General features: G+C 33.5%; 1 protein-coding gene across 5 annotated transcripts in view; it reads left to right on the top strand.

Moving 5' to 3' along the window:
• Positions 1-24,911, top strand: part of LOC128884698 (acetyl-CoA carboxylase) — a 66,363-nt gene that overhangs the window by 32,611 nt on the left and 8,841 nt on the right. For 4 of the 5 annotated variants that reach the window (XM_054138267.1, XM_054138266.1, XM_054138263.1 and 1 more), the window contains 5 exons: positions 16,909-17,032; positions 21,369-21,699; positions 22,440-22,737; positions 23,801-24,014; positions 24,151-24,484. In XM_054138267.1, coding sequence (XP_053994242.1) covers positions 16,909-17,032; positions 21,369-21,699; positions 22,440-22,737; positions 23,801-24,014; positions 24,151-24,484 — 1,301 coding nt within the window. Of the gene's footprint in view, positions 1-10,038; positions 11,881-16,908; positions 17,033-21,368; positions 21,700-22,439; positions 22,738-23,800; positions 24,015-24,150; positions 24,485-24,911 lie in introns of those variants that run through there. The other variant, XM_054138264.1, reaches the window with a different exon arrangement.

Raw genomic sequence — 24,911 nt, forward strand, 5'->3', positions numbered from 1 at the left:
GATTTCACTTCTTTTTACAAATAATTTATTATATAGAATCTATTTTAAATTTATAAAAATAAAATTGATATTTCTGTAAACTCTACATAAGAAGTCTAAATTATTATTTATTTCTTTAATTGAATAGAGTAAAATAAAGGGAGAGGGGACAACAAAAGCGTATATATATATTTCATATAATTTATTAATTATAAATACTTATTCGTTCAATTTACAAATAATTATATATACCTGTAATTTTTTTTCTTGCTGCAAAAAATTTTAATGTTAATGATGAAATGAGAAAATGACTCCATTTCTATAAGCTCTACATAAAAAGTCTAAATTAAAAACACTAGTGGTATGGATCTATTCTGTAAGGTACCTGACAATTCAGATTTTGACAACTTACCTTGTAATCAAGATCGATCAACATTTTACAACAATTTGTTATTAAACCCCACATAAAAAGTCTAAATTGAAAACATTTTGCTGATATAAATATAATTAATAATGCAATAGTGTAAAAATTTTTGACATTTGGCAGGTTATGAATGATGACATCTGTTTCGACTCTCGACGCTCGATGGCCGACGAGCCATGTCGAACCGAATGATTCCGAGAGTCGACGAACGACACTCGGCTTTTGCTTAGCTCCTATTGGCTAAGGGTTGACGACGAAAAAATCATACGAAAAATACCGTTTCTGACAGATTCATGACATGATATTACGATATCTCAGTTGTTCGTGGACCGATTTGATTGATTTTAGTTTTATTAGAAAGCTTATATGCGGTTTACACCAGAAAAATGCCTTTAAATTTAGAAAATATTTCAGGCGTGTTGAGATATTTATGAAAGAAGTTTCAGGTTAGGTTGGAATGGACCATCTCTCCTGTAAAAGATACGTGGTAGCTCCAACGCCATATATACAGGGTGGCTGTATAATTTTTCATGAACTTGGCGTCAAGACGCTACTGCGTCTCTAGATTAAATGATATTCAATAATATATTAAATTTCTATTTCCTTTATATTAAATTATGTTAAATAACCTTTTCGTAGTCGGCGCAAAATTAAAAATTTTTAATTCCTGCTTAAGTTAGTTTTTGGTGAAGGCGGTAATGTTGAATGCTGTTAATGTATACATGTACACATGTATACTGTCTACGTGAAAGTCCAGGTCGGTCCCCTGGGGTTGTTGATGGCAATAGACTTCCCCAGAAAAAAAGGACCAAAAAACAAAACTCCTTACAATTGCTCAAGACTAGAGTTTTACGTGATTTCCGAGTACTTGCCTCGATGAAATGTAATAATGGAGAGGGCCATTGTCGTTCCATTCTCTTTCCTGATCGACTGTGTGAGGGTTCGTTAGAATAAGAAACGCTACCAGTGGTTACTGATACTAATAATGAGTTATTAGGCGCCTGTTTGTCGTTTTATAAACCCATCACTTTCGGGTGGGGGCAGGTATGGCCAAAATTACTTCTAATCGAAATTAATTAAATAAATGTTTCCTATATAAATAGGAAAAAAATACAAAAACAGAGTTAAATTGGGATTTTTGTACCTTTACTCAATTGTTCCTAACTCCGGTATTTATCCATAGATTTTCTCCAACAGAAGCTTGTTTTCTTCGTAAAAGTGCGATCTATACGTAAACAATAAGAAACTGGACATAATTTGACAATTTCTATTTTTCCATGGGGATGGAAGAAATATTCGTGTTCTATTTTAGCCGAAAAAATCAAAGTTTCTCATATATATTGGCTCGTAATACTTAGACTATTGAACCGATTAGAAAATAATGTTAAACGCAATTGTTGGAAATTCGATTATCTTTAAAATGGCGTCTTGCGCGACTCAATCGGACGTTTCTAACTCGAGATATGGCCCGACATGTGAAGGTATGTCAGAAAAAAAAAAAATTCAAAAATTCATATAAAAAAACCTATCTATAGAAAAATTTTTCTTTGGATTTTCGAGTTTAGTAGGCTAAAATACATAAGAAAAAAAATTGTGGCATTGAATGTACATTTTGCCTGTAAAGCTCTAAATTATAAAGCGTTACAGTCGAATATCTCCGAAAATATTGATTATACACAAAAATGTTTCAGATGAAAGTTGTTCAATACTGAGGAGGGCATCATGTGGTGGAACTTTTATTTCTCCCGATAGACACTCCAAAGTGAGGGGAAGGTCAATTTTCATTTTTTAAATGGAATGTTACGGGTTTTTATCCACCATCAAATAGTATGTTTTAAGACAAACTTAACAACCTATGACTCAAGGTCATTCAAGATCAAACTTGCAGGGAAATGGACAAAATGTGTGAACGTTACCTGTATGAAGTTATCAACCCATTTTGAAAATTTTAAAATTCCAAAAATTGTTCCAGGTTGTTCTAGACTTGTTCTACATTATTCCAGAAGATAACATTTTTATAATAAATATTTTAGCGGAAAATTAAAAACAAAACAGTTTTTTGACCTGGCACCTCATTTTTCGAAAATCAAATCTTTCGTGGTTGTTCTAGATTGTTTTAGTTGTTTCAAACATTATTCGAAAGTGGTAATTCTCCAGACACAGAATTTAAAAAGATATAATAAAAAAAACGATATCGAGCGCACAAACAGTATTTTTACATCTACGGCTATCAGGATCATCTTCTGAATACCGAATTGCATATTTAAGCTAATAATTAACGTAACAACTTGGAATAACTTCGCTTTTTGTCAGAACAAATTTTTTAAGGGCACTTTACTCTTAGCAGTAAACATATTTTTAACTTCCCGATTTATAGGGAAGTTATTGTATTTGCCCCTAAAATGAAAAATCGATTTTTTAGCAGATCTCCATGTTTCAAGGCCACTGGAGTAATTTTAGCCTATTTTTAACTAGGCGAATAACTTTTTATAAAAATACAAAAGTATTTCGTGAAAAGTACTCGCATTGGGAACTTTTTGAATTTCGATGTTTATTTACAGGCATCCCAAAAAGCAGATATGTAATTTTAAACGAATATATCTACATCTTCAGAAAACTCTCTCCTATCTTTTTGAGACTAACTAAAACGTTCTAGCGTTTATAGTTTTCAAGTAGGACTACATTTCTCTCAAAATTGATCGATTTTACAAAACCTCGTGTTTTTCGAAAACTGAGGATGATGGAGCAATTTGGGTTTCAGATTCGTATTTAGAACGAGGAACACTATAAGTATCAGCCAATGGATATCGCAAAACCTAAAAAGAGTTTAAATTTCTTGGACAGCGATTCAATATTTTCGGAGATATTCGACTGTAACGCTTTATAATTTTCACCCTGTATACTATTTAAACTCCTGTCTTACCAGTCTAAGAAAGTATTTCATCTAGTTTCATAACTTATTTTTTATCTACTGAAAGGAACTTTTATTTAATCGAATATTAATTTTGTTGAACGGTACTTTTGCATTCTTACAATTTTGCAGTATGTTTGTGATCGTTTGTTTCTTGTAACGTGAACAAATGTTGAACGAAGTACAGTAAAACCTCGAGCACTGCAGGAGGCTTGAGCTGAGAGCTGCAATAATCAAGGTAACCCATTTCTACTACTACTTTCCACTTATTACTTCATGACTACGCCCTCCTTTCGTCAATAGCTTACAATGGTCGAGACTCTAGTGCAATAATCGAGGTTCTACTTGGATCTTTAATATGATCAACTATATTTAGTCCATTATATTATACATTTCTTTTTAACAACACTTTTCTCCACATATCTCTCCATTGAATGTGCTCTTTCGCAATTGTCTTTCTATCTTCGATGTGCTTACTCGTTAATAGCGACTTCCTTTTTTTTCCGTTAGATGTGCTAAGAGTTTTGCAAAATACATTCTATATCTCTCACCTGTATAGATAGTTTTGCTTCACATGCAATTTGGCTGGCTGTCAATGTAGTATTAGACGCTACTTTTAATATTTCATATAGGCCCCCTGAAAAAGAAGTAAGCAAACTATTATGCGAATAACATAGAACAAATAAAGTCAAAGTACAACTTAGTCGTGACGTTTTGTGAAATATTTAATTCTATTCAAAATCTAATTTTTACCGCTATCTCTAATTTTGCAACGAGTATTAAAAGTTGTGCTTTTTATTTATTATTCGAAATTTGTATCTGGATAATAATTTTAGCCATTTCTACCACCATAATGAGTCACGAAAAATATTTTGACATTTTTGGCAATATACGTAGATCTTTATATATAATATTAGATGTGCGATGTCGCATCGTAAGAATATTTGATCGAATTGAAAAGTGTTTTAAGATACTCACTAAATTCACTGCCAAGTTAATTTCGTGAGACTCCCTGGCCTGAGCTCGTGGTATATTCATCATAATTTATACTTTCAACGCAGCACTTTTGCTTCGAACAAATCGATCCAAAGTTTCCACGTAGGCCACGCGTTCCAACATCCATTGGATTTTTACATAGCGATTTCTCCATTCGTATTTGAATGTCGTGCGTTAATATATGACGTCGCAGTAATCGAAACATTAGATTCATGCATAAATGCATGACATGACGTTCAGCGTGTTAATAGTTCAAGCTAAACTCTTGAATGTTTAAGAAAATTTCTGTTCCTGCCTTTAGTGACACACTACAGAACAAAATTTTCGAGGAATGTGTTAGAATAAAAAATTGCTTTTATTAAGTTACTTCTTATTAAATTTTACCTATTCCAACCAGATAACATAAATTTTCTTAGTACGTCGGGTAACCTACCATTTTATTTTATAATTATTTCAAATAATTGTGTAAAATGAATTGATATTATTTCTATTTTTAAATAACGGTACGAAATAAATTATTTCAAATAGCTATTTCTCATTTTCATTTTCAGTTAAAATTTGAATCCTATTAGACAGTCTGGCATTAATCTAGCAATACATTTTTTTGTTACGTTATCATAATTATTTAAATTTATTTTATGCATTTCGTATATGTGTGTTTCTTTATGTAATAACAAACAACTAGTATACCGTTCTTTTTACTAACTAAGAACAACTATGACGAATGAAAAATAAACACAGAAGTGGGTCACGAGGCAAACAAGATTGAGAAGCACTGGTTTAGAACGCATGGTCGTTCTGTGCATTTCACCCTAATTTACAGAAGTGTCAATTAAATTGAACAATCTTGGAAAACATTATAAAATATTTATATAGAAGTTGGATTTAATGGAGTGGTTTAGCCCACTTCTAGTCCGACAATTATCAATATGGCGGGCTTAGCAGTGTTAAGTGTGGAACGCTATTGATAACACAATCGGAGAACCTTTTCACGCGCAAAAATGTAGCGTTATCGAAAGAAATAGATAAACCTGCAGTCGTAAGAATAAGGTATAATTTAGACAGGAATTCTACCGTGAAACTACATAAAGTCTTCACTTTCAGAAAGAGGCGATTTGTTTGTTTTTCATTTTCAGTTACATTTCTATTGGGTAATTTGTATATTATATATATAATAAATATATAAATACTATAGTGATCATAGAACTCTATTAAAATTATACTGATTATTGTTTAGTGAAGTCTTATATAATCAATATACAGTGGGTGTAGAATGTATTCGTACACCGATAAATTTTCCAAAAAACTTTTGTGTGAAATTGCAGTTTCTTAACTTCTTTTTTTATAATCAATGATATTTTACAACATTACAAACAACAATTACTAGTTAATATAATTTATGAATTAACAAAAAAATGCGAAAAGTGGGTAAAAGTACAGAAGCAGTAAGTATTTGTATGATTCTTATGACGAACCATTTAGTGTAGAGTTCGTAACGTAAACACATTAGTTTATTGCTCCGTAAGAATTAGAAAACATCAAATTTCCAGTAAAGTACTTTTAAAAATGGCTCTAATAGAGGAATTGAAGAAGATCCCACTTCGAATAACTAATAATTTAGTTAATTTAATGCTTAGAAGAGTTACAATAATTATAAAATCAAAAGGAAATCCCACGAAAAAAGTATTATATACTTGTAAATTAATGTAAATTTCTTTTTTTTTAATGAAGTTTTAAAAATTAAACAGTTGTGCGAATAGTTATTGTTTCAATGTTCCTATCGATTAATTGTTTTTTTCTTTGTTAATTTCGCAACTTACATAAATAGCTATTTTTTTTATAATCTATCTATTCTAGAGATTTCCGAGAATATATAGAATGTCATTGTTTATAAAAAACAAATTAATAAATTACAATTTTACATAGTTTTTTTGGAAATTGATCGGTATACGAATACTTTCTACACCTACTGTAGTTATTAGCGATATCTTAATTTGCATTGTTATCAATAGTCTGCGGATGTTTATACATTTATGGCAAGTGAAAATATTGGAAAATCTATGAAAATGTACGCAAATGTATAATATATAAATTATCAAGAAGAACATACATTTTACAGTGTTTAGAAGATAAAACATATTTTTATTTCAATCTTCATTCTTTATATGAACCGATAAAAATATGAATTTGCATAAACATTCACAGTCTAGTTATCAACAAATCTTGCATTATTTATTTAGTAGCGCCTTTAACTCTTTCAATCAAACTTTCAAGTATTTCATTTAATATGAACGTCTAGTAACTTTGAGGTAATTTTATGGCTCTATTTTTTTAAATTAACAAGATTTTCATTTCACGATAATTGTGGACAAAAAACGTTTTACATTTTTCAAATCTGTATAAATTTGTAATTATTTTACTTTTAGTTTATTTTTCATTTGAGTTTGTGTTGTCATAAATAAAACTTGAACCATACTGTGATGCATATATTATAATATGGAACTGTGTGGTATAACGGCATCTTCGGAACGCGAAGGGTTAAGGTCGTGTCATTGGAATTTGTGAGGCACGTGCAGCTCACGTGGACACAAATTCACTTGGGAACTGTTAAAACTCGTGCGTGATGTAATACACGATCGTCAATGTTTACTTTATTTTACAGCATTGAAAAAGAAAATTAGAATCTCTTGGAGCAATTCTATTTGAGTAATCCTCTAGTAAAGTAATAATAATATGAAATCTTAGTAATCTTAGTAAATCATTTTTACTTATATGGCCAAATCCACAGAACTTTTAGATTTGCAATTGAAAAAAATTTATTTTTTTGGACAGCACATTTTTAATATTTAGTACACACATTCACGTTCTCAAGTCCTAACAAAAACTGTATGCGTGATTGATTTTAACTTGACGGCGCAGATGTCAGGAGGTAAAATTCATAATACTGAAAGCGAACAATTTTTTATTAAATATTTAAATAATTAATAACTTCTAATAAACCGTCATGAAATTTCAAAATATACAAACATAACGAAATATACAATATATTTTGGGAATACAATATTCGTGAAAACAATTTGGAACGCTATGACAATAAAATGAGGAATATTTAAATAATATTTAATAATATTTATTTTATATTTAAATTGATCAAAACATTTCCAAACAGCTTTATACCACGTGTTTTAATTTTTTTTATCATTTCTTCATAGGTCGATAATACAGAATACGAATTTATTTGCTTCAAATATCAATATCTTCTAACGTAAGAATGGTGCCATATTTTTTTCATGAAAGTTACTCTATATATCTTAGTTCATAGGTGCGAGACTGGCTGTACATACTTTATTTTGAATGTGCTTCACGTAAAATTGAAATTTTCATATCGATCACGTTTTTAAACAAAATTGTCAAACGACTTTAACTCACTGAATAAAAGAGGCGCATTAATCTGGGTTGTCGGGATTGGTTCCTTTTTATAAAGTAAACGAACTTCAAAAATCAGAAATGAACAAAATTTAATGGCGTAAATTTCGTAAAACAAAATAGAGCAAAATCGAAAAATTAATGAAGATTGGTCTTGTGTTTTCCATGGTCGTGTAACTATTTATAGAATGATAGCACATATATAAGATTTGTAGGTTCATTTTACATATACAGTTTGTCCCAAAAATGTTGGAGGTTCTTAAAAGGAGTGGTTAGAGTGGTGATTTGAAACAACTTTTTCCTTAGCAAAAATGTTCTCCAAGGCTTCGTTAAGAAGATATTAACAGAAACTGTAGCGTAGGCAGGGTTTGAATAATAATCCATTACAATTTTGTAATTAAATAATTAATTTAAACAAATTTAATTCAATCAACTTAATTAATAGATATTTTAAATAAATATAATTAAAAATTATTTAATTAAAATTGAATTAAGCAGAGTTAATTGACGATTGATATGAGCGAATTTAATCGAAGATATTCAATTGACGATTATTTTAAGCAGAATTAATTCAAAGCCATTTAATTGACGATTTGTTTATATCTTCAATGTTAAAAGACATTTATATAAAATTCAATTAATTGTATAAGTAACACGTATAAGATTATTAGATGGATGACGAATATATCCAGCGCTCGTACCGAAAGGGTTTGCCAGTAATGCCAAATTAGCTGAATTGCTTCATGTTTTTATTATATTACTTTAACTTATACCTATGTTATATATTTGTTTTATTTTGTCGTCAGTGAATAAGAATAAAAATTTGTTCTTATTTACGTTATAGATTATTTCGAATAATAGATTATTTGAAATAATCTATAACGTAATGAGAACAAGATAAAACAAATATGTAACGTAGGTATAAATTAAAGTAATATTAAGAGAGCCATTTTGTCCCAATGTGCGTCGCTCGAGTGCAAAGGGTTAATTAATACAATGACACGCAGTAAATATCTTACTGAGAAAGAGCAAGGTGAAATTTTAGCTTATAACAAGCTAGAACTTGGAATTAGGGAAATTGCACGTAAACTTGGGCGATCCCTTAAAGTTATATCAAATTTTTGACGTAATCCGTCGAAATATGGCCAAAATAAGAAAGAAGGACATAAGAAGAAACTGTCCCCACGTGCTGAGAGGCAGGTTATTAAAATTGGGAGCAATAGTTTGATAACCTGTCGGGGAATTGCAGCGGAATATAGACTCGAAGTGTCACGTTGGACCATTCAACGTGTCTTTAAAAGGAATCCAGACATTGCCAGACAAAAACTAATTTCAGCACCCGGTCTTTCTAAACGCCACAAAATAGCAAGAATGGAATATGCCCGCGAACACATGAATAAAAACTGGGATCATGTAAGTTTAATGTTAATCAACAAAATAAGAGGCGACCTTATTTCTTCCATTAAACGTTTTTTGTTAGGTAATATTTTCCGATGAGAAAAAGTTTAATCTCTATGGCCCAGATGGGTTCAATTGTTACTGGAGAGACCTACGAAAAGGCCCAAAATATTTCTCTAAACACAATTTTGGCGGGGGAACGTTAATGGTATGGGCTGCGTTTTGCTCGAGTGGCAAGCTGGAATTGGCGTTTCCTTCATCCAGAATGAATAGTTTAGAGTACATTGAAATATTGGAGAACAATTTGTTTCCGTTTATTCATTCGAAGAACCACATTACTTGGACGTATCGACAAGATAATGCCCCAATACACAAAAGTCGAGCAACACTAAGATGGTTCCAAACACTTAATATAAATTTATTAAACTGGCCAGCATGTTTCCCGGATCAAAATAAGATGGAACATTTATGGAGTATGATGGTACGGCGTATTTATGCACACAGCCAACATTTTTCGAGCATTTCGCAGTTAAAAGAAGTTGTACTAAAATCCTGGAATGAAATTAACGATGAAATTTTGAAAAAAGCTAGTTGAGAGTATGGCAAATCGCATTTTTGAGTTAATCAAGGAGAAAGAAGGTCCTACTCATTATTAAATCATTCCCTATTATTCGTTGAAATTATAATTTAATCATTACATTATAATTTAATATTGTTATTATGTTATAAATCCATTAGCGCTATAGTTGTACACCTATGAAATATCTATAGTATTATTATTAGTTGTCTTAAATAAATGTTATGTTCGCCGTTTTATCATTGCTATAATATATTTTTAGTCTCTTTCACATGATACTATTAAAGATTTGAAATTATTAATTAAATCTATAAAACCCACGAAAATTGTAGCGGTGCTATAGTTATGTCCCACCGTAGATACTGAATTTAGACCCAACAAAAAATAAAGTATGCATAATCGCCAATGCGGCACGTGTTTAATCTCCTATACGGCGTCAATCGCCGTATTCGAAATCGCGGGCGTGTTTTACATCGAATTCCGCGATCCACGAGTAACGAGTATTAACTATGGAACAAAGTGCCGGCTCGCGTTTGGCCGAGATTGCACGCGAGAAAGACGGCTGACATCGGTTGTCCGTTCACTTCTCTTGTAAGAAGCACGTTACTTCCGCGTACAAAGCGTTGCAAGGTAGGGGTAAACATCGAATGGAAATAATCGTCAACCTTGCCGGTTGTCAGTGACCACGGGTCTTCTAAGACCGATAGACGACGGTTTAAGTCGCCACGGTATCTTGCACGTTTCCTTGCATCACCACGTGCCCGTCCCACGGTAAAATCCTTTAACCCTTTGAGCAGTGCTGAGACACATTTACGTCTCATAATGCCAGCCTGGCAACACGTCGGCACAAACGCGTTGGAAGTTTCGCAAATGCAAATTTCGCATTTTCTCTACAAAGCCTTTTAATTCGATGGCCTCGATACTCGTGGAAATTAACAGTTAATTATTTTCTTGTCGCGCACGGTGGACACCTCATTGCTCAGCTCAGAGATTTCTAAATAATTATCTACAGGACACTTTGCTCAAAGGGTTAACGGTGTAAATCTGGAGCGTCCTAGAGCTTAAAATCGTTCGCCATTTGTCGAGATCGTGGACGTTCTCCGACGATGACATTCGTGATCGTTCCAATGATCGCACTAGTACACGCGACGAACACCGTTCAGTGATCGATCGTCAACTGCATCAACTACGGATACGTAAACGCCTCAACAATGATAATCCACGTTTGATCTGATGTAATCGCGTCAATGTTAATCGGTCTCGACGATAGCGCGAGCGTCACGGGGTGTTTTTTTTTCACATGCCGAAGACTGGACACGACTATTGGTCGTGAAAAACTAGCCTCGCCGCGGAAAAACAAGATATTGGATGTCTCTACATGCATTATCGACGAATGCCGCGGTAATCGATTCAACACTGGAGTTTAACCCGAATTTTGGAAGAGAATGAATAAAACCATCGCGGAAAGAACGAGAAAGGATAGAAAGTACTAACAGTGAGAAACATTGAATAGCATCTGTTGAGCTACAATAGATCGGCGAATGACACGATTTTATGGGCTCAGGAAGTTATCTGCAAATTTAAAATACCGATCATCCACGTGGATTGACATTAACTACGAGACGCAAGATCTCCCTGGCCTTGAGAAGCGAACATTGGCCAAGAAAAGAGGACGGTTCGATCAAAGGGTACCATATTTCTGGACGGAGTGCATTATTTATATGGAAGAGCGGACCACCAGCCGAAAACAGGATAAATTAGACTGGTTCGCGTACACCGAGTAGTCGGAGGAAAATCGTGGGAGGAGTACGCGTTGCTTCCAGTGGTTGCGGTTTTTTGAAAGAAAAAGGAACGAGGTGCAAGGAAGCGTAAGGGAACGAACAGGTGTGCTCGGTATCGATCGGTAATCGTTAGCCACTCGGTGCATCGGAAACATTTTTTTGTTCGGGATCCTTGACTTGTTGCTACCGGGAGCCACTGGGAAGGGGCTTACGGAATGAAACGCATAAAAAGATTCGTCTTGGCGCAAAGAACAGAGGAAGATCCGATTTGGAAGAGCTCGGACAACTTGATGGCTGGCGTTGGTGCATCAAAAATGAACCCGATAATTACCGTGGATTATTCGGAGGATCTTCCACAAGATGGCGAGAAGAAGGGCTTGGGATTGAAGTAACGCCGACTTTATTGTTTTCACATTGAATGGTGGTGAATTTACGTTAACCTCTTCGTGCCCCCTGGATGCAGTGAATATTGTTCTGGTTCGGTTTATCTCAACGGTTACGTCGCGATTAATCGACGATCTATCGACGCAACGCGCGACGATACGAATTGGATGAAACCAGAGATGGGCAAAATTGGAATGATGGGGAAATTGAGATGAAACCGACACTGTGGGGATTTGTTTGTGATGTTTATTCAATCAAAGAATTGTTCATTCGGTCGAAAAGTTTCGTTTGTTCTCTGTCAAGTATGCAATTGCATAACACGAGGACTTGGACTTTATTCTACCTGTTAGGAGTGCAATGTTGTTTATTTTTTGTTTTTGGTGATCGAACATTTTTTTTAGATAAAAAGTTTATCTTTGATCTTGGAATTGGTATTTATCGAAAATGATACCGTGGACATGAACTTGTCGGTTTGAAAATTTGTACCGATTCTAGGATGATATCTAAGTGATGTAACGGTTTATAGTATCTACAAGAAACTCGTGAATAGTTGGAAATATTCTGGAACCAGGAATGGACAGAATTTTGATTGGATAATAGATGAATATATAGCCAGTTAAATTGTCAAATACTTCTTACATAATTAAAAAGAAACTCTAAATATTATTAGGAAAATACTGTTTTATTACTAGACTGTAGATATTTACGCATTTAAACGTGCAAGGAGCTACAAAATACACACATTATGCAACAATATAAAAGAATATTGAAAGTCACGTTTGTATTCTAACATTTGAAGAGTAAAATAAATTCCTATGTGCATAGGTTCAATTTTTGTAATTTTTGTTTGCAAAGATTTTATTTTACACAAAGACCCACAGTGTATTTATTACAAAAAAAAGAATTTTGTCCATCTTTGAAACAGTTGTTTATCAAAATGAATACAGTGGACGCGAAGGTGTTAACTAAAAAATGAATATCTGTTTTAGAAAAATCAAAGATTTACCAATCAAAATGATAACCTGACAAAATAACGATACGATTACTTCGTCTAGAATGAAATTCAATTTTTTAATGAATGTTCCAATGATTTTCGCTTTCGTGTTCGTCGTGGACATCGGAAACCTTTGTATTCTCTTGGATTTCGTTGACGTATGATATTTTTAATTTCCGAGTTGAGACTCGCGCGACTAAGCCGCGCGCAGGTCCTTGAAATTCTGAAAGTAAAAACCGCGAGAGAGGCGGGTCGAACTTTACACACCGGCACATCTCTCTTCAGTTTGGATTCGTGGATTTCGAAAACAGTCCTACCATGAGGAATCACTCTCCTTAACCTCGACAATCGACAATCAAACGTTTACTTATCATACTATTCATTTTCAAATGTCTACGATCGATTCGTTGAATCGAATCGTAGAAATCGATTGACAGTCGTGGCAATTATTGAAGTGTTGGCTCAAACAAATGATAATACTTGAAACTTGAAGGACGTATTCCAAGCTTGATAAAAGCATAACAAAAAATTCCAAGAGACTTATTGAGTAATTTACTCGCTTGTAGAATATAAGTAATGATTGTATGGCCTTTGGAAATTAATATTTGTACTTGAAAGAATGTCTCGAGGCCAATTTTTGAAATCTTACATTTATTTACAAGTGGAAAATGTAGTATTGATAGAGTGGTAATATACGGGGTGTCCCACGTAACACTTCATGATTTTTCAAGTACTTGCGATAATCTGACAAAAAAATATTTTAAACAAATGTTCATCAGTTTTCGGTTGGCTATCGATTGCATATAAATTGCAGTAAAAGAGGTTTTACAACAATTTTTTTTTAGTATTGTCAAGGTGACCTTCGTTGTTTTAAATGGCACTTTGTATTTTTTATTTAGCAGTATTATAGTCTGTGTCAAGACGAATTCAACGAACTAGTGTACCATGACCTTGGGATGTTCTTGAAGGCAAAGAAATGAAAATTTCAACAAATAGTGACAATCTGTTTGAATGGGTGATAATAACTTGTGTCTATTATTGAGACTCGAAATTACATTCAATTCCGAACCTTGACTAAATGAACACAAACGATATCGTGAAAAAGTCATATCAAATGTTCGAAATGAAATCCGTAGGCACAATTCCGTTCTACGTAGTAAATTTACATTAGTCGCTGCTTTAAATGTTCTTTATTTTGAATTGAAACAGCATAAACTATCGACTGTAAATGAGCTCATAAAAAAAAATCAAATGGTGACAAATCAGGGGATCGTGGTGGCCAAGCAATAGGGCTATAAGTACACAATCAATGTTCTCCAAACTTTAAGTTTAGGTAATTACGAAGTTCTAATCACCAACTACCTTAATAGCTGAGCCATCATATGTATGTTGACATTTTTTTCTTTGTTGTGAATTGTCGACAGTTCGCTGATAAGTTTCTAGTAATACAACATTTAGTCAAAGTTCCCGAATTAAATGTAATTTCAAGTCTTAATAATAAACACAAATTATTATCACCCATTCAAGCAGATTGTCACTTTTTGTTGAAATTTTCATTTCTTTATCTTTAATGTCATCCCAAGGTTATGATACATTAGGCCGTTGAATTCGTCTTGACAAGGACTATAATACTATTAAGTTCAAAATATAAAGTGCCAGTTAAAAAATGAAACTCTTTTTATTGCAATGTACAGCCAATCGAAAATATATTTGTTTCAAATATATTTTTGTCAGATTATTAAAAGTACTTGAAAAATGGCGAAAAGTGTTACGTGGGACACCCTGTATAAGAATAATTACAGTAACAATAATTTTTTGTATGAAAAACTGTTCAAATCGAAAGGAAAATAAGGTGCATATTAAATTCATTTATTACAAGGTAAAAAAAACTACAATACAAATGAAAAAGAAAAAATATTAGTCCATTCGTGAGGTAATAAATATTATATATAATGCTGTATACTACAATTATAATTTTTGTTTATATACATACGATTGTTCTCTTCACTTGATTTCATTATTGATATTACAATTTAATAGAATTATAAACATGCTACTATCTATACTGATTTGTCACTGATCATAAAATATAAATTTTCAAAGATTTCAAATTAGAAAAAACACAACGATGCTCCCCTTGATATTTATTGCGCTAGTATAAATATAAATTTCCTTTCGTTCTCCAAGCAATAAGAAATTCTATTAAAACGAACCAAAAAGAATGCTAAAAGAAATGCCTGCACAAATATGTGAGTAGAATAAATGTTTCGTGGCAGTTTCCCCATTTAGAAATAGTAAAAAATTAAAATATATTACATAAATGTGTACCAAGTTTCCAAAATTTGAATTCACAACTAGTCCTGTTTGCCTTTGAAGTGTATCACATGTCTGTGCCTTGCAGAAACTCGCGTGAAATTTGAGAAACTTGAGACACGAGGCAACGTTCATGAAACGTTTTTACATCGCTTGAATGAAATGAAGTGTTTGACGTGAAAATAAACGACAAAAGGGAAAATCGTAACCGTAAGAATCCAGAACTCATCTAGAATTCTGATCACTCATGGAACGAATTACCCGGATGATTCGAAGTAGGAAGAGAAATGCTGGTGACTGTGTAAGAAAAGCCATATTTAAGGCGAGAGACATAGAAGGCTCAGAAAGCGTTACGAAGTTGTAGGAATGGCGTTGCGTGAGCCACCTAAATTAACGGTTCGTATACTTTCTCTGCTGTCATTCACGTGTTCCCCGCTAATGGCTGACGTGCATTACCTTGAAAAAATTTGAGAAAACCGATTTTCCTAGGAATACGATTATATTTGTTGATATCAGCCAAGGAAATTTTAATTTACTCAAAGTAGAACACAATATTCAATGGCAATAAATGATTTTAGGTTCTCAATGGGCGCTAATCGGAGAGCTAAATATTAAGTGTTTCTTGTGATTTTTTTTTAGAGAGGAAAATTTAGTTAATTTTTGTTTATCTTTGAAAATCTTTTAGGATCTTACTTTGGTAATTATTTGAGTACGTTAAAAATACTTCAGGAACACGTTTTTAAGGTATGATACTGCAAGAAAATGCAAAAAAAAAAAAGAAATTCGGTTTTTAGAAGGAATCAGACTAGCATAGCTTCTTATTGGGGGAAACCAGATTAGGAAAGTAAGTATTAAAATGTTTTTTTTGGCTTTTCTTTACAGAGAAAAATTTACTTAATATTTGTTTAACTTTGAGAGTGGAATGTTTTAAAGTACATTTAGTAATTTTTTCAATTAATTTCGCACAGAAATTGTTAAGTATTGGGAATCATAATTCAAGAATTGAGTGAATGATCATTTTCAAATTTTGTATACATCTACTTCATTCAGATGTCTTGAATGTGAACTAACAAAATTCAAATGATATCGTTGAAGTATGTTTTTTATTGAAAAAAGCTGTACAGAAATGGATAAAATTGAAAAATGCTGATATATTAAAAATATCTGTGTGGAATGAATTGAAAACATTACCAAATGTACTTTGACACGTACTTAAAATATTCTCAATGTTAAACAAATTTTACGTAAATTCTTCTCTGTAAAAAAGAATATTCGGAGAAACACTTAATGTTTGTCCTTCTATTGTAGTTGCACCCCTTAATCAATGAATTCTTTTTTTCCCAAGTATCCAAGCATTCCACCTTCAAACAGAAAAATGTAATCATACATTTTTGGAGGCACAAAACGCATATTTTTATTTAAATACTACTAAATGCATTCTGGTACAGCACTTTCTTTTAATTACTTCATTAATAATAATCGTGCAAGAAGAAATTATAAACCTAATCGTAATAATAGGTCAAATAACAATTGATAGAAATTGAGACAATGCCATGGATTAGTAGGTTACTGGTAGGCGTATATCTATCATTGATCCGTTATTGAATTCTCAATATCCTCAAAAGTTTCATATGATTACAGTCAATGATCGATACGTGGATTAAAGTAATCAATTAACGCAATTTGTACAGAGAAAAATATACCATGTTCAATTTAATTCCATAGGCCCAGCATGTCGCAGGGCACGGTGATGATCCAAACGCAGAGTAGGCTCCAAGAAAAGGACTTCACCATTGCCACACCTGAGGAATTTGTTCATCGTTTCGGCGGCAGCAACGTCATCAACAAGGTGAGACAGAATGCTTGCGATATTATGGAATTTGTCTGTGAAAGTATTGATATTCATATTCAGTCAATCGAAAGTAATGAACAAAGTACGTGTCATCTTCTACTCACTCATCAATTATTATCATTAATTACATTAACATACATATTGTATTGTATATAGTATATCATTAATTTTCTTTCCTTCAATTTATTTTTCTTTTATGTTACACTCTTTAATCATCGTCTATTTAAATATATTATCGAAACCAACCTTAGCATTGCCTGTGAAATAGTAATGTTCATGTTCATTAAATAGAAATCGCCCTCACTATGAGGATAACCAACAAAGCTACCTTTCGTCCACTACTCATTCATAACTAATTACTAGTCCTTCAAACAAAATTTCCTTCAATTATTCTTTCACGTCTCATCTCTTTAGTCATCGAATACTTGTAAACATTGTCGAAAGCATTCTTCCTCGCCTATGCAATGAAAGTATTCATTAAAAAATTTTGTTCAAATAGCAATCGCGGTGAAAATATTCGACGCCGCGCCGCCACGTTCTGTCGCCGCAATTAATTGAAAATTGTCGCCGTATTCACACTGTTGATAAACGTACACGTCACATCGCATGTGTCGTTACGCACATGCATAGCTCCAAAGTCATACCGCATATATATATTACATGTATGTCATACCGCATTCCTTGATATTTCCGTAGGAATAAAAATCGGATTGAACGTTGCACTTCTGTCCTTTTTATGTTTCTGCGTTTTTTTGCATGTTTTTTTTTAATTTTTTGTTTTTCCTTCTTTTTAACGAAAGCGTACATATTTTATCTTTCGTTTTTCATCACGTAACAGCGCGGCGTGGAAAGAATATATGGTATTCAAGTCAGACAGACTAAAAGGCTCCAATTACGTGTTTGGAGAGAGAGAAAAAATATTTCAAATGAAAGTTGGTTGGCGTATGAAAGAGAGGGGGAGAGTGCATGGTGGGAATTTTTTATTCCTACATAAATGTGGGTCATCCATTTCTTTGTTTTGTTTTAAATAAAGTAATAGGTGCCCAGATAGCACAGGGACGTCTTATGTACGTCCATAAGACGTCCGGTACTGGACGTTCGGGATGTCCGGCGTGTACATTCTATGTACGTCCTTGGGACGTCCGATGTGGACATTCCCAGAACGTTCTCTGTACGTCCCTGGGACGTTCGGTGTGGACATTCCCAAAACATTTTCCGAACGATCGAAATGAACGTTAAAATGAAATTTATGTTTAGAAGATGTGTGTATTGAATATTTGGACAATGTTGAATAAATTTTGAAAATTGAGATTTAAAAAAAAATTAAATTTTAATTTTATATATTTTCTTTTATTTGTTGGTAGACTTTAGTTAACTGTATTTATTTCTTGTAACTGGATTCCATGAAAACGACGAACAAATCTTTCAATATTTATTTACCTCCGGCGGAATTCGAACTCACGATTTTCGAATTACAACGCAACCTGCTTCCTCACTTATCCATAAACGCTTTTGCTAACCCGACTCATATTTTAGGCTTATATAGTGACTCGCATTAATATTCGGACACTTTTTAAAACAATTCCTTATTTTGAAATTGGTCTAAATGACTTGAACTTTTTTTTGTAAAGTTAGAAGAATTAATTTACTAGGTAATTCTGAATAGTTCAAATATTACATACATATCACATCTCATATGTACAAAAAATATTGTATTCCTAATATTGAATAAACATTTTGTTTTACATGTTCAAACATATATTCTGTTGCCAATATTAGATAAATATGTGTTTTATCTACGGAAAAAAATATTCTGTTGCGAATATTAAATAATGATTGTATACCCAGATAGCACAGGAACAGGAACGTCTTATGTACGTCTATGGAACGTCCAGTGCTGGACATTTCCAGAACGTTTTCTGTACGTTCTCTGTACGTCCATGAGACGTCCGGTGCTATCTGGGATAATAATATTAATTTACAATTGTAAATAGTGTATTTTATATTTGGAAAAAATATTCTGTTCTACATATTGAATAAATATTATATTATAAATAATATTAATAAATAATATTTATTTTGTTTAAAAAAAAAGTATTTTTCCCTAAATCTAGAAAGTTCAGAACGGACATCCCTGGGACGTACAAAATTTAAGTCCCATGGACGTTCGTAGGACGTTCCGGGCGGACGTCCCTGGGACGTACAGAATTTAGGTCCCATGGACGTTCGCAGGACGTTCCGGGCGGACGTCCGACAACGGACGTCGGACGTTTGGACGTAAACTGGACATAAAATGGACGTCCATGGAACGTCCAGTGCTATCTGGGTGTAGAAATTAATTCTGTGATTTTATATTCAATCGTTTATAACTGTAACTGCTTGATTACAACTGTTACTATTAATGATAACTGTTTAATTACAAATATTTTCTTACTCTAAAAGTAAAAGAAATTGAAGGAAAGGAAATTGATAAAAATTAAATTGGTAAAAGTGAAAATAGAAAAGGATGGTAGTTTAAGTAAAAATATTTTTTTATTAAATTATCAACGCTCTAAGGTCTCAAACTGATTCCCATTACAGTGAATTGATATATGTATGTAGATAGAAGTCTCAACCTGATGGGCATTACAATGTACCTGTGCATACGAAGTTCAGTGGCTCACAAATTTTGCTCGATGTTGGTCTTCTAAGAGATTACAAGTATACTTGATAATTATTAGATGTAGAAATTAATTCTCTGCCTTTGTACATTTATTTATTCGTAATTCCAATTTGGAGATTAAAAGTATACTTTACGATTATCAAGTGAAGAAATTAATTCTGTATCTCTATATTTACGTAATAATTTATAATTCGGTTTTAAATAGAAATATTCACTGACCGCATTTTTATGTTAGGATATCAACTTTCATAACAATAAAACACACAAATTGCTTCGAAATTTAGTTTTACGACTGTTTCTCTTAAAATTTGTGATTAAGGAAAATGAAAAGTTTTATGGTTTTTCTTTATAATTAAATGGTAAGTTGACCGTACAAAACCACAAAATAAATTTCTACACCTAAAACTTTGAATATCAATTTTAAATAGACGTAATTCTGCACAAAAAGATTCGAGAAAGTATATTAAATAAACTATTGAATGCTACACTGTATTCTTTGTATATACAGTGTAGATAAATAATAAACTGTAGACGAAAGGAAAAGAAGTTTCACGATAATAAAAGTATTCGTGAAACTTGAAAATTATATTCCAGCAATTTTTCATGATAATAATATAATAGTATTAGTGTTTCATTCTATTTATGTTTACTTTGAAACAAATGCAACGTATCAAAAGCAGGTCATTTAACGCGCAGATGTGTCGTTCCGCTCGAGTATGTTAACTCACTCACCGTACTGTTTCGCAACGAACATAGCCGGCCAAGGCTTCATAACTGACCTTGAATGACCTTGAAGAATACATTCATTATAGCTGTTCTTACATTATCTAACGCACTACAAATATAGATATATATTATTCCATTAGAACAAAAAAATGAACGTGATCTAAAAGTGTCCACAACTTTAAACATACAAATTTCCCTGCATACAGGGTGATCCATTACAAACAGACTATTAATTAGTTTTCAGTTAACTACAAATTTCAATCTATAAAATTTCTAAGTCTTTTTTTATGAATAGTGAAAGTCACCCCATACTTCTCAATTGAAGGATACGTCAAGGTCGTAGTATAGTAGGTCCTTGTACTTGTCTCCGCACCAACTACATTGTAACACAGTTAAAATTATATGTACAGTGTCATTTAAAAATCCAAGATGACCTTGAGGTGACCTTGATGTGTCTTTGACTCCCTGTAGAAAAAATGCTTGTTTAGAAATTTTTTACATTGAAATTTGTAGATGACTGAAGACTAATAAACTTTTCTTTCAAACATTTCTTCGTCAAATTATTGAGAATGCCTGAAAAATCGTGCGTACGGATCGTATTACGGATGAACAGCCTAAGGTATATAGGGTGAGTCGATAACTATTACCATCTAAAATAACTAACTTCTTATTCACTGGTTTAGAAACAAAAAATCTATGGCACGATAAAACTGAAAAAGCACCGTGTTCGATAAGTGTCATGGAACACTATATTTTATATAAAATAATTTCTCATATCTTTAAACAACAAGTTATTTCAGGGAGGCCGATAGTCATCCCCTCGACCTGTATATATAATAATACGACAGTTACAAATCACAAGTATAACCAAAAAGGATTTACACCGATAAACGTAGAACAAAAGATTATTACTCGACCTAATTGAAAATATATTTTTTTTTGCAGATTCTCATCGCCAATAACGGGATAGCAGCGGTGAAATGTATGCGTTCGATTCGTCGTTGGTCCTACGAGATGTTCAAGAACGAACGCGCTGTGCGCTTTGTTGTGATGGTCACCCCCGAGGATCTAAAGGCGAATGCGGAGTACATCAAAATGGCGGATCAATACGTCCCCGTGCCCGGCGGAACAAACAATAACAATTATGCCAACGTGGAGCTGATCGTCGACATCGCTATTCGAGTTCAAGTCCAGGCTGTGTGGGCGGGATGGGGTCACGCTTCAGAAAATCCAAAGTTGCCTGAACTGCTCCACAAAAATAACATTTGTTTCATTGGTACGTCAATGCAATACGATACAGTAGAACCTCATTTATTCAAACAGGTCTAGGAACAAGGCTGTTCTGATAACCGAATAATTCAGATAACAGATACAAATAACAAATTCCCATTCTTTGGACCAGGACATGTGAGTTTTTGCAAAATCAAGACAAGCCTGTTTGTGTTCGGCTTTAAGTGCTGGTTTCTGCACCATTTTTGTCCAGTGGAATCGTTTGGAATTTTTTCAAATTTGTTGTCCGCGTCTTGTAGTTACTGGCAAATCTAAAACTAATACTTCCTGAGATATTCAGGTGTTACAGTATTACTGTTTGACCTGGAATGAGCCTGAATTATAGATCATTGAACTCGTCCTTCTTTAAACAGAAAATTGTCTAGTCATACATCTTGTACAATAGCGTTGATATACTGTCAACAACGATATTATATCAATTTATTCAGGACCTTGCTATATTATTAATATATAAAACTCGTACCAAGACTAAAATGGGGTTTAATAATATCATAAGAGCAATGAAATGCAAAATCCATGTCCATATGAAAATGAAATGTTAATATTAAAATGCCAATTTATGAAATATTTATGTACACGCATTTTGCATATGTTTTCCATATTAGTATGTGTCATAAATACATAAAATCTGCAGCTTAGTTTTTACAATTCACTTTGAAGCTGACGTGGTCTAGCTTGGTATACCGGAAGTATGTTTTTTTTCTATCTCAATCATAATTTTTGCAGGACCATCTGAAAGAGCTATGTGGGCCCTTGGAGACAAAATCGCATCCAGTATAGTAGCGCAAACCGCGGACGTGCCGACACTTCCGTGGTCGGGGTCAGAATTGAAAGCTCAGTACAGTGGAAAGAAGATAAAAATATCTTCGGAACTCTTCAAGAAGGGATGCGTATCGACAGTGGAAGAGTGTTTAGCAGCTGCCAATAAAATAGGCTTTCCCATAATGGTGAAAGCCAGCGAGGGAGGGGGTGGTAAGGGTATCAGAAAAGTAGAGAACGCTGAAGAATTGCCTACATTGTTTAGGTAAGCTAAAGTATCTTAATGAATAAGATGTAATCTATGCGATAAGTTAATGAACATTTATATTAAGGTACATAACCGCGTAAGTACTTATAGCCCTCCCAAGCAATATGCTTTATACTTATGTATCATGGATATCATCAACAAATTTTAGACGTGCTATATTAACAGTTAGATCGTCAAAATATACAATATATGCTAAATACGAAAACGTTATAAATATATTCCTTGGAGGGACTTCGTGTATTTATGACGTTATATATTTTGGTTGGGGTTAAGCAACTGGGGTACCCTCCAATCGGGCTGATTTTTTTTATCATAGGTACCCCTTGACTTAACGATTACAATGGTGGTCATCTTAACCCTTAACTTCCTCACCCCTTACTTCTCTCAGGGGGTCGAAAACTGAAATGGTTCAAAAAGTGTTTTTTTGTCGATCTCAGAGAGTACGTAATCTCCAAGCTCTGTTTTTTTTTTAACGTGGAGGAACATCATACCACCAGGTGACAATATTGAACACTGTTACTACTGCCTTCCATTGAGGGGATGTACGTAAAGGTATTTCTCTATATATACAAAACAAAAACAGTGCAGGATTGCAGGATTGGGGTGCTTAAAAACTTGATTTGAGTAACCGGCCCTAAACCTAACTTAAACCGAACTATTCTACGTAGTAACTAATGTAATGGATTAGATTCGAGTTAGATTTAGGTCTGTTATTCCCGGCCGCCAGCAGACGGCCGACCACGCTTTCGTGCCGAATTAAATTCAGTTCACATAAAAAAAAAGAGGTTGGGAAATGACGTACTCACTGAAATCGGCAAAAAAAACACTTTTTAAACCATTTCAGTTTTTTACTCCGGGTTGGGGGGCGGGGGGGTGGGGGGTGGGGGGGTTAATGGATGAGATGACCACCGTTGTAATCGCCAGGTCAAGGGCTACCTATAATAAATAAATCAGCCCGATCGGAGGATACCCCATTTGCTGAACCTCAATCTACATTTTAAACAGCCAAGCTATCTCTACAATTATTATTTATGGTAAACGTCTTGAACATTGTTCTCAGGCAGGTACAAACTGAGATACCTGGATCTCCTATATTTATTATGAAATTGGCAAAGTGTGCTCGACATTTGGAAGTTCAATTATTGGCAGACAATTACGGTAACGCGATCTCATTGTTCGGTCGCGATTGCTCTATTCAGAGGAGGCATCAAAAGATTATCGAAGAAGCTCCGGCTGTGATTGCCAAACCTGAAGTTTTCGAGGAAATGGAAAAGGTAACCAAGAATTCGAAACGTAAGCAATTCAATTGTCATTCTCAATAGCTTCATAAAAAGAAACTTTACAGAGTCCAACTGTAATTGTAAAATACATATGTTGTCAACTTCGTAAAACAATATTTACTGTGTATAGGCTGCTGTAAGATTGGCCAAAATGGTTGGATATGTCAGCGCAGGTACTGTTGAGTACCTTTACGACACGTCTGGAAAATACTACTTCTTGGAGTTGAACCCACGTCTTCAGGTGGAACACCCCTGCACGGAGATGGTGTCAGATGTTAACTTACCCGCGGCACAGCTTCAAATCGCCATGGGTTTACCGCTTCACCATATAAAAGATATTCGGCTTCTTTATGGTGAAAGTCCGTGGGGCGATAGTATCATCGACTTTGATCAGCCGCAACATAAACCTCAACCATGGGGTCATGTAATTGCAGCAAGAATTACTAGTGAAAATCCTGACGAAGGTAGAGACATTACATTTCATATACAGTGAGTGTAGAATGTATTCGTACACCGATCAATTTCTCCCAAAAATTTGGGGGAAATTGTAGTTTTTTAACTTCATTTTTGGAAATCAATGATTTTTACATATTCTCGGAAATCTCTAAGATAGATATAGTCCAAACAACATTTACTAGTTTATATAATTCGTGAAATTAACAAAAAAATGCGAATAGTGGGTAAAAGTATAGAAGCAGTAAGTATTTGTATGATTCTTATGACGAACCATTTAGTGTAGAGTTCGTAACGTAGACACATTAGTTTATTGCTCCGTAAGAATTAGAAAACATCAAATTTCCAGTAAAGTACTTTTACAAATGGCTCTAATAGAGGAATTGAAGAAGATCCCACTTCGAATAACTAATAATTTAGTTAATTTAATGCTTAGAA

The sequence above is a fragment of the Hylaeus volcanicus genome, chromosome 2 (genome assembly GCF_026283585.1).
Source record: "Hylaeus volcanicus isolate JK05 chromosome 2, UHH_iyHylVolc1.0_haploid, whole genome shotgun sequence".
NCBI lineage: Eukaryota > Metazoa > Arthropoda > Insecta > Hymenoptera > Colletidae > Hylaeus > Hylaeus volcanicus.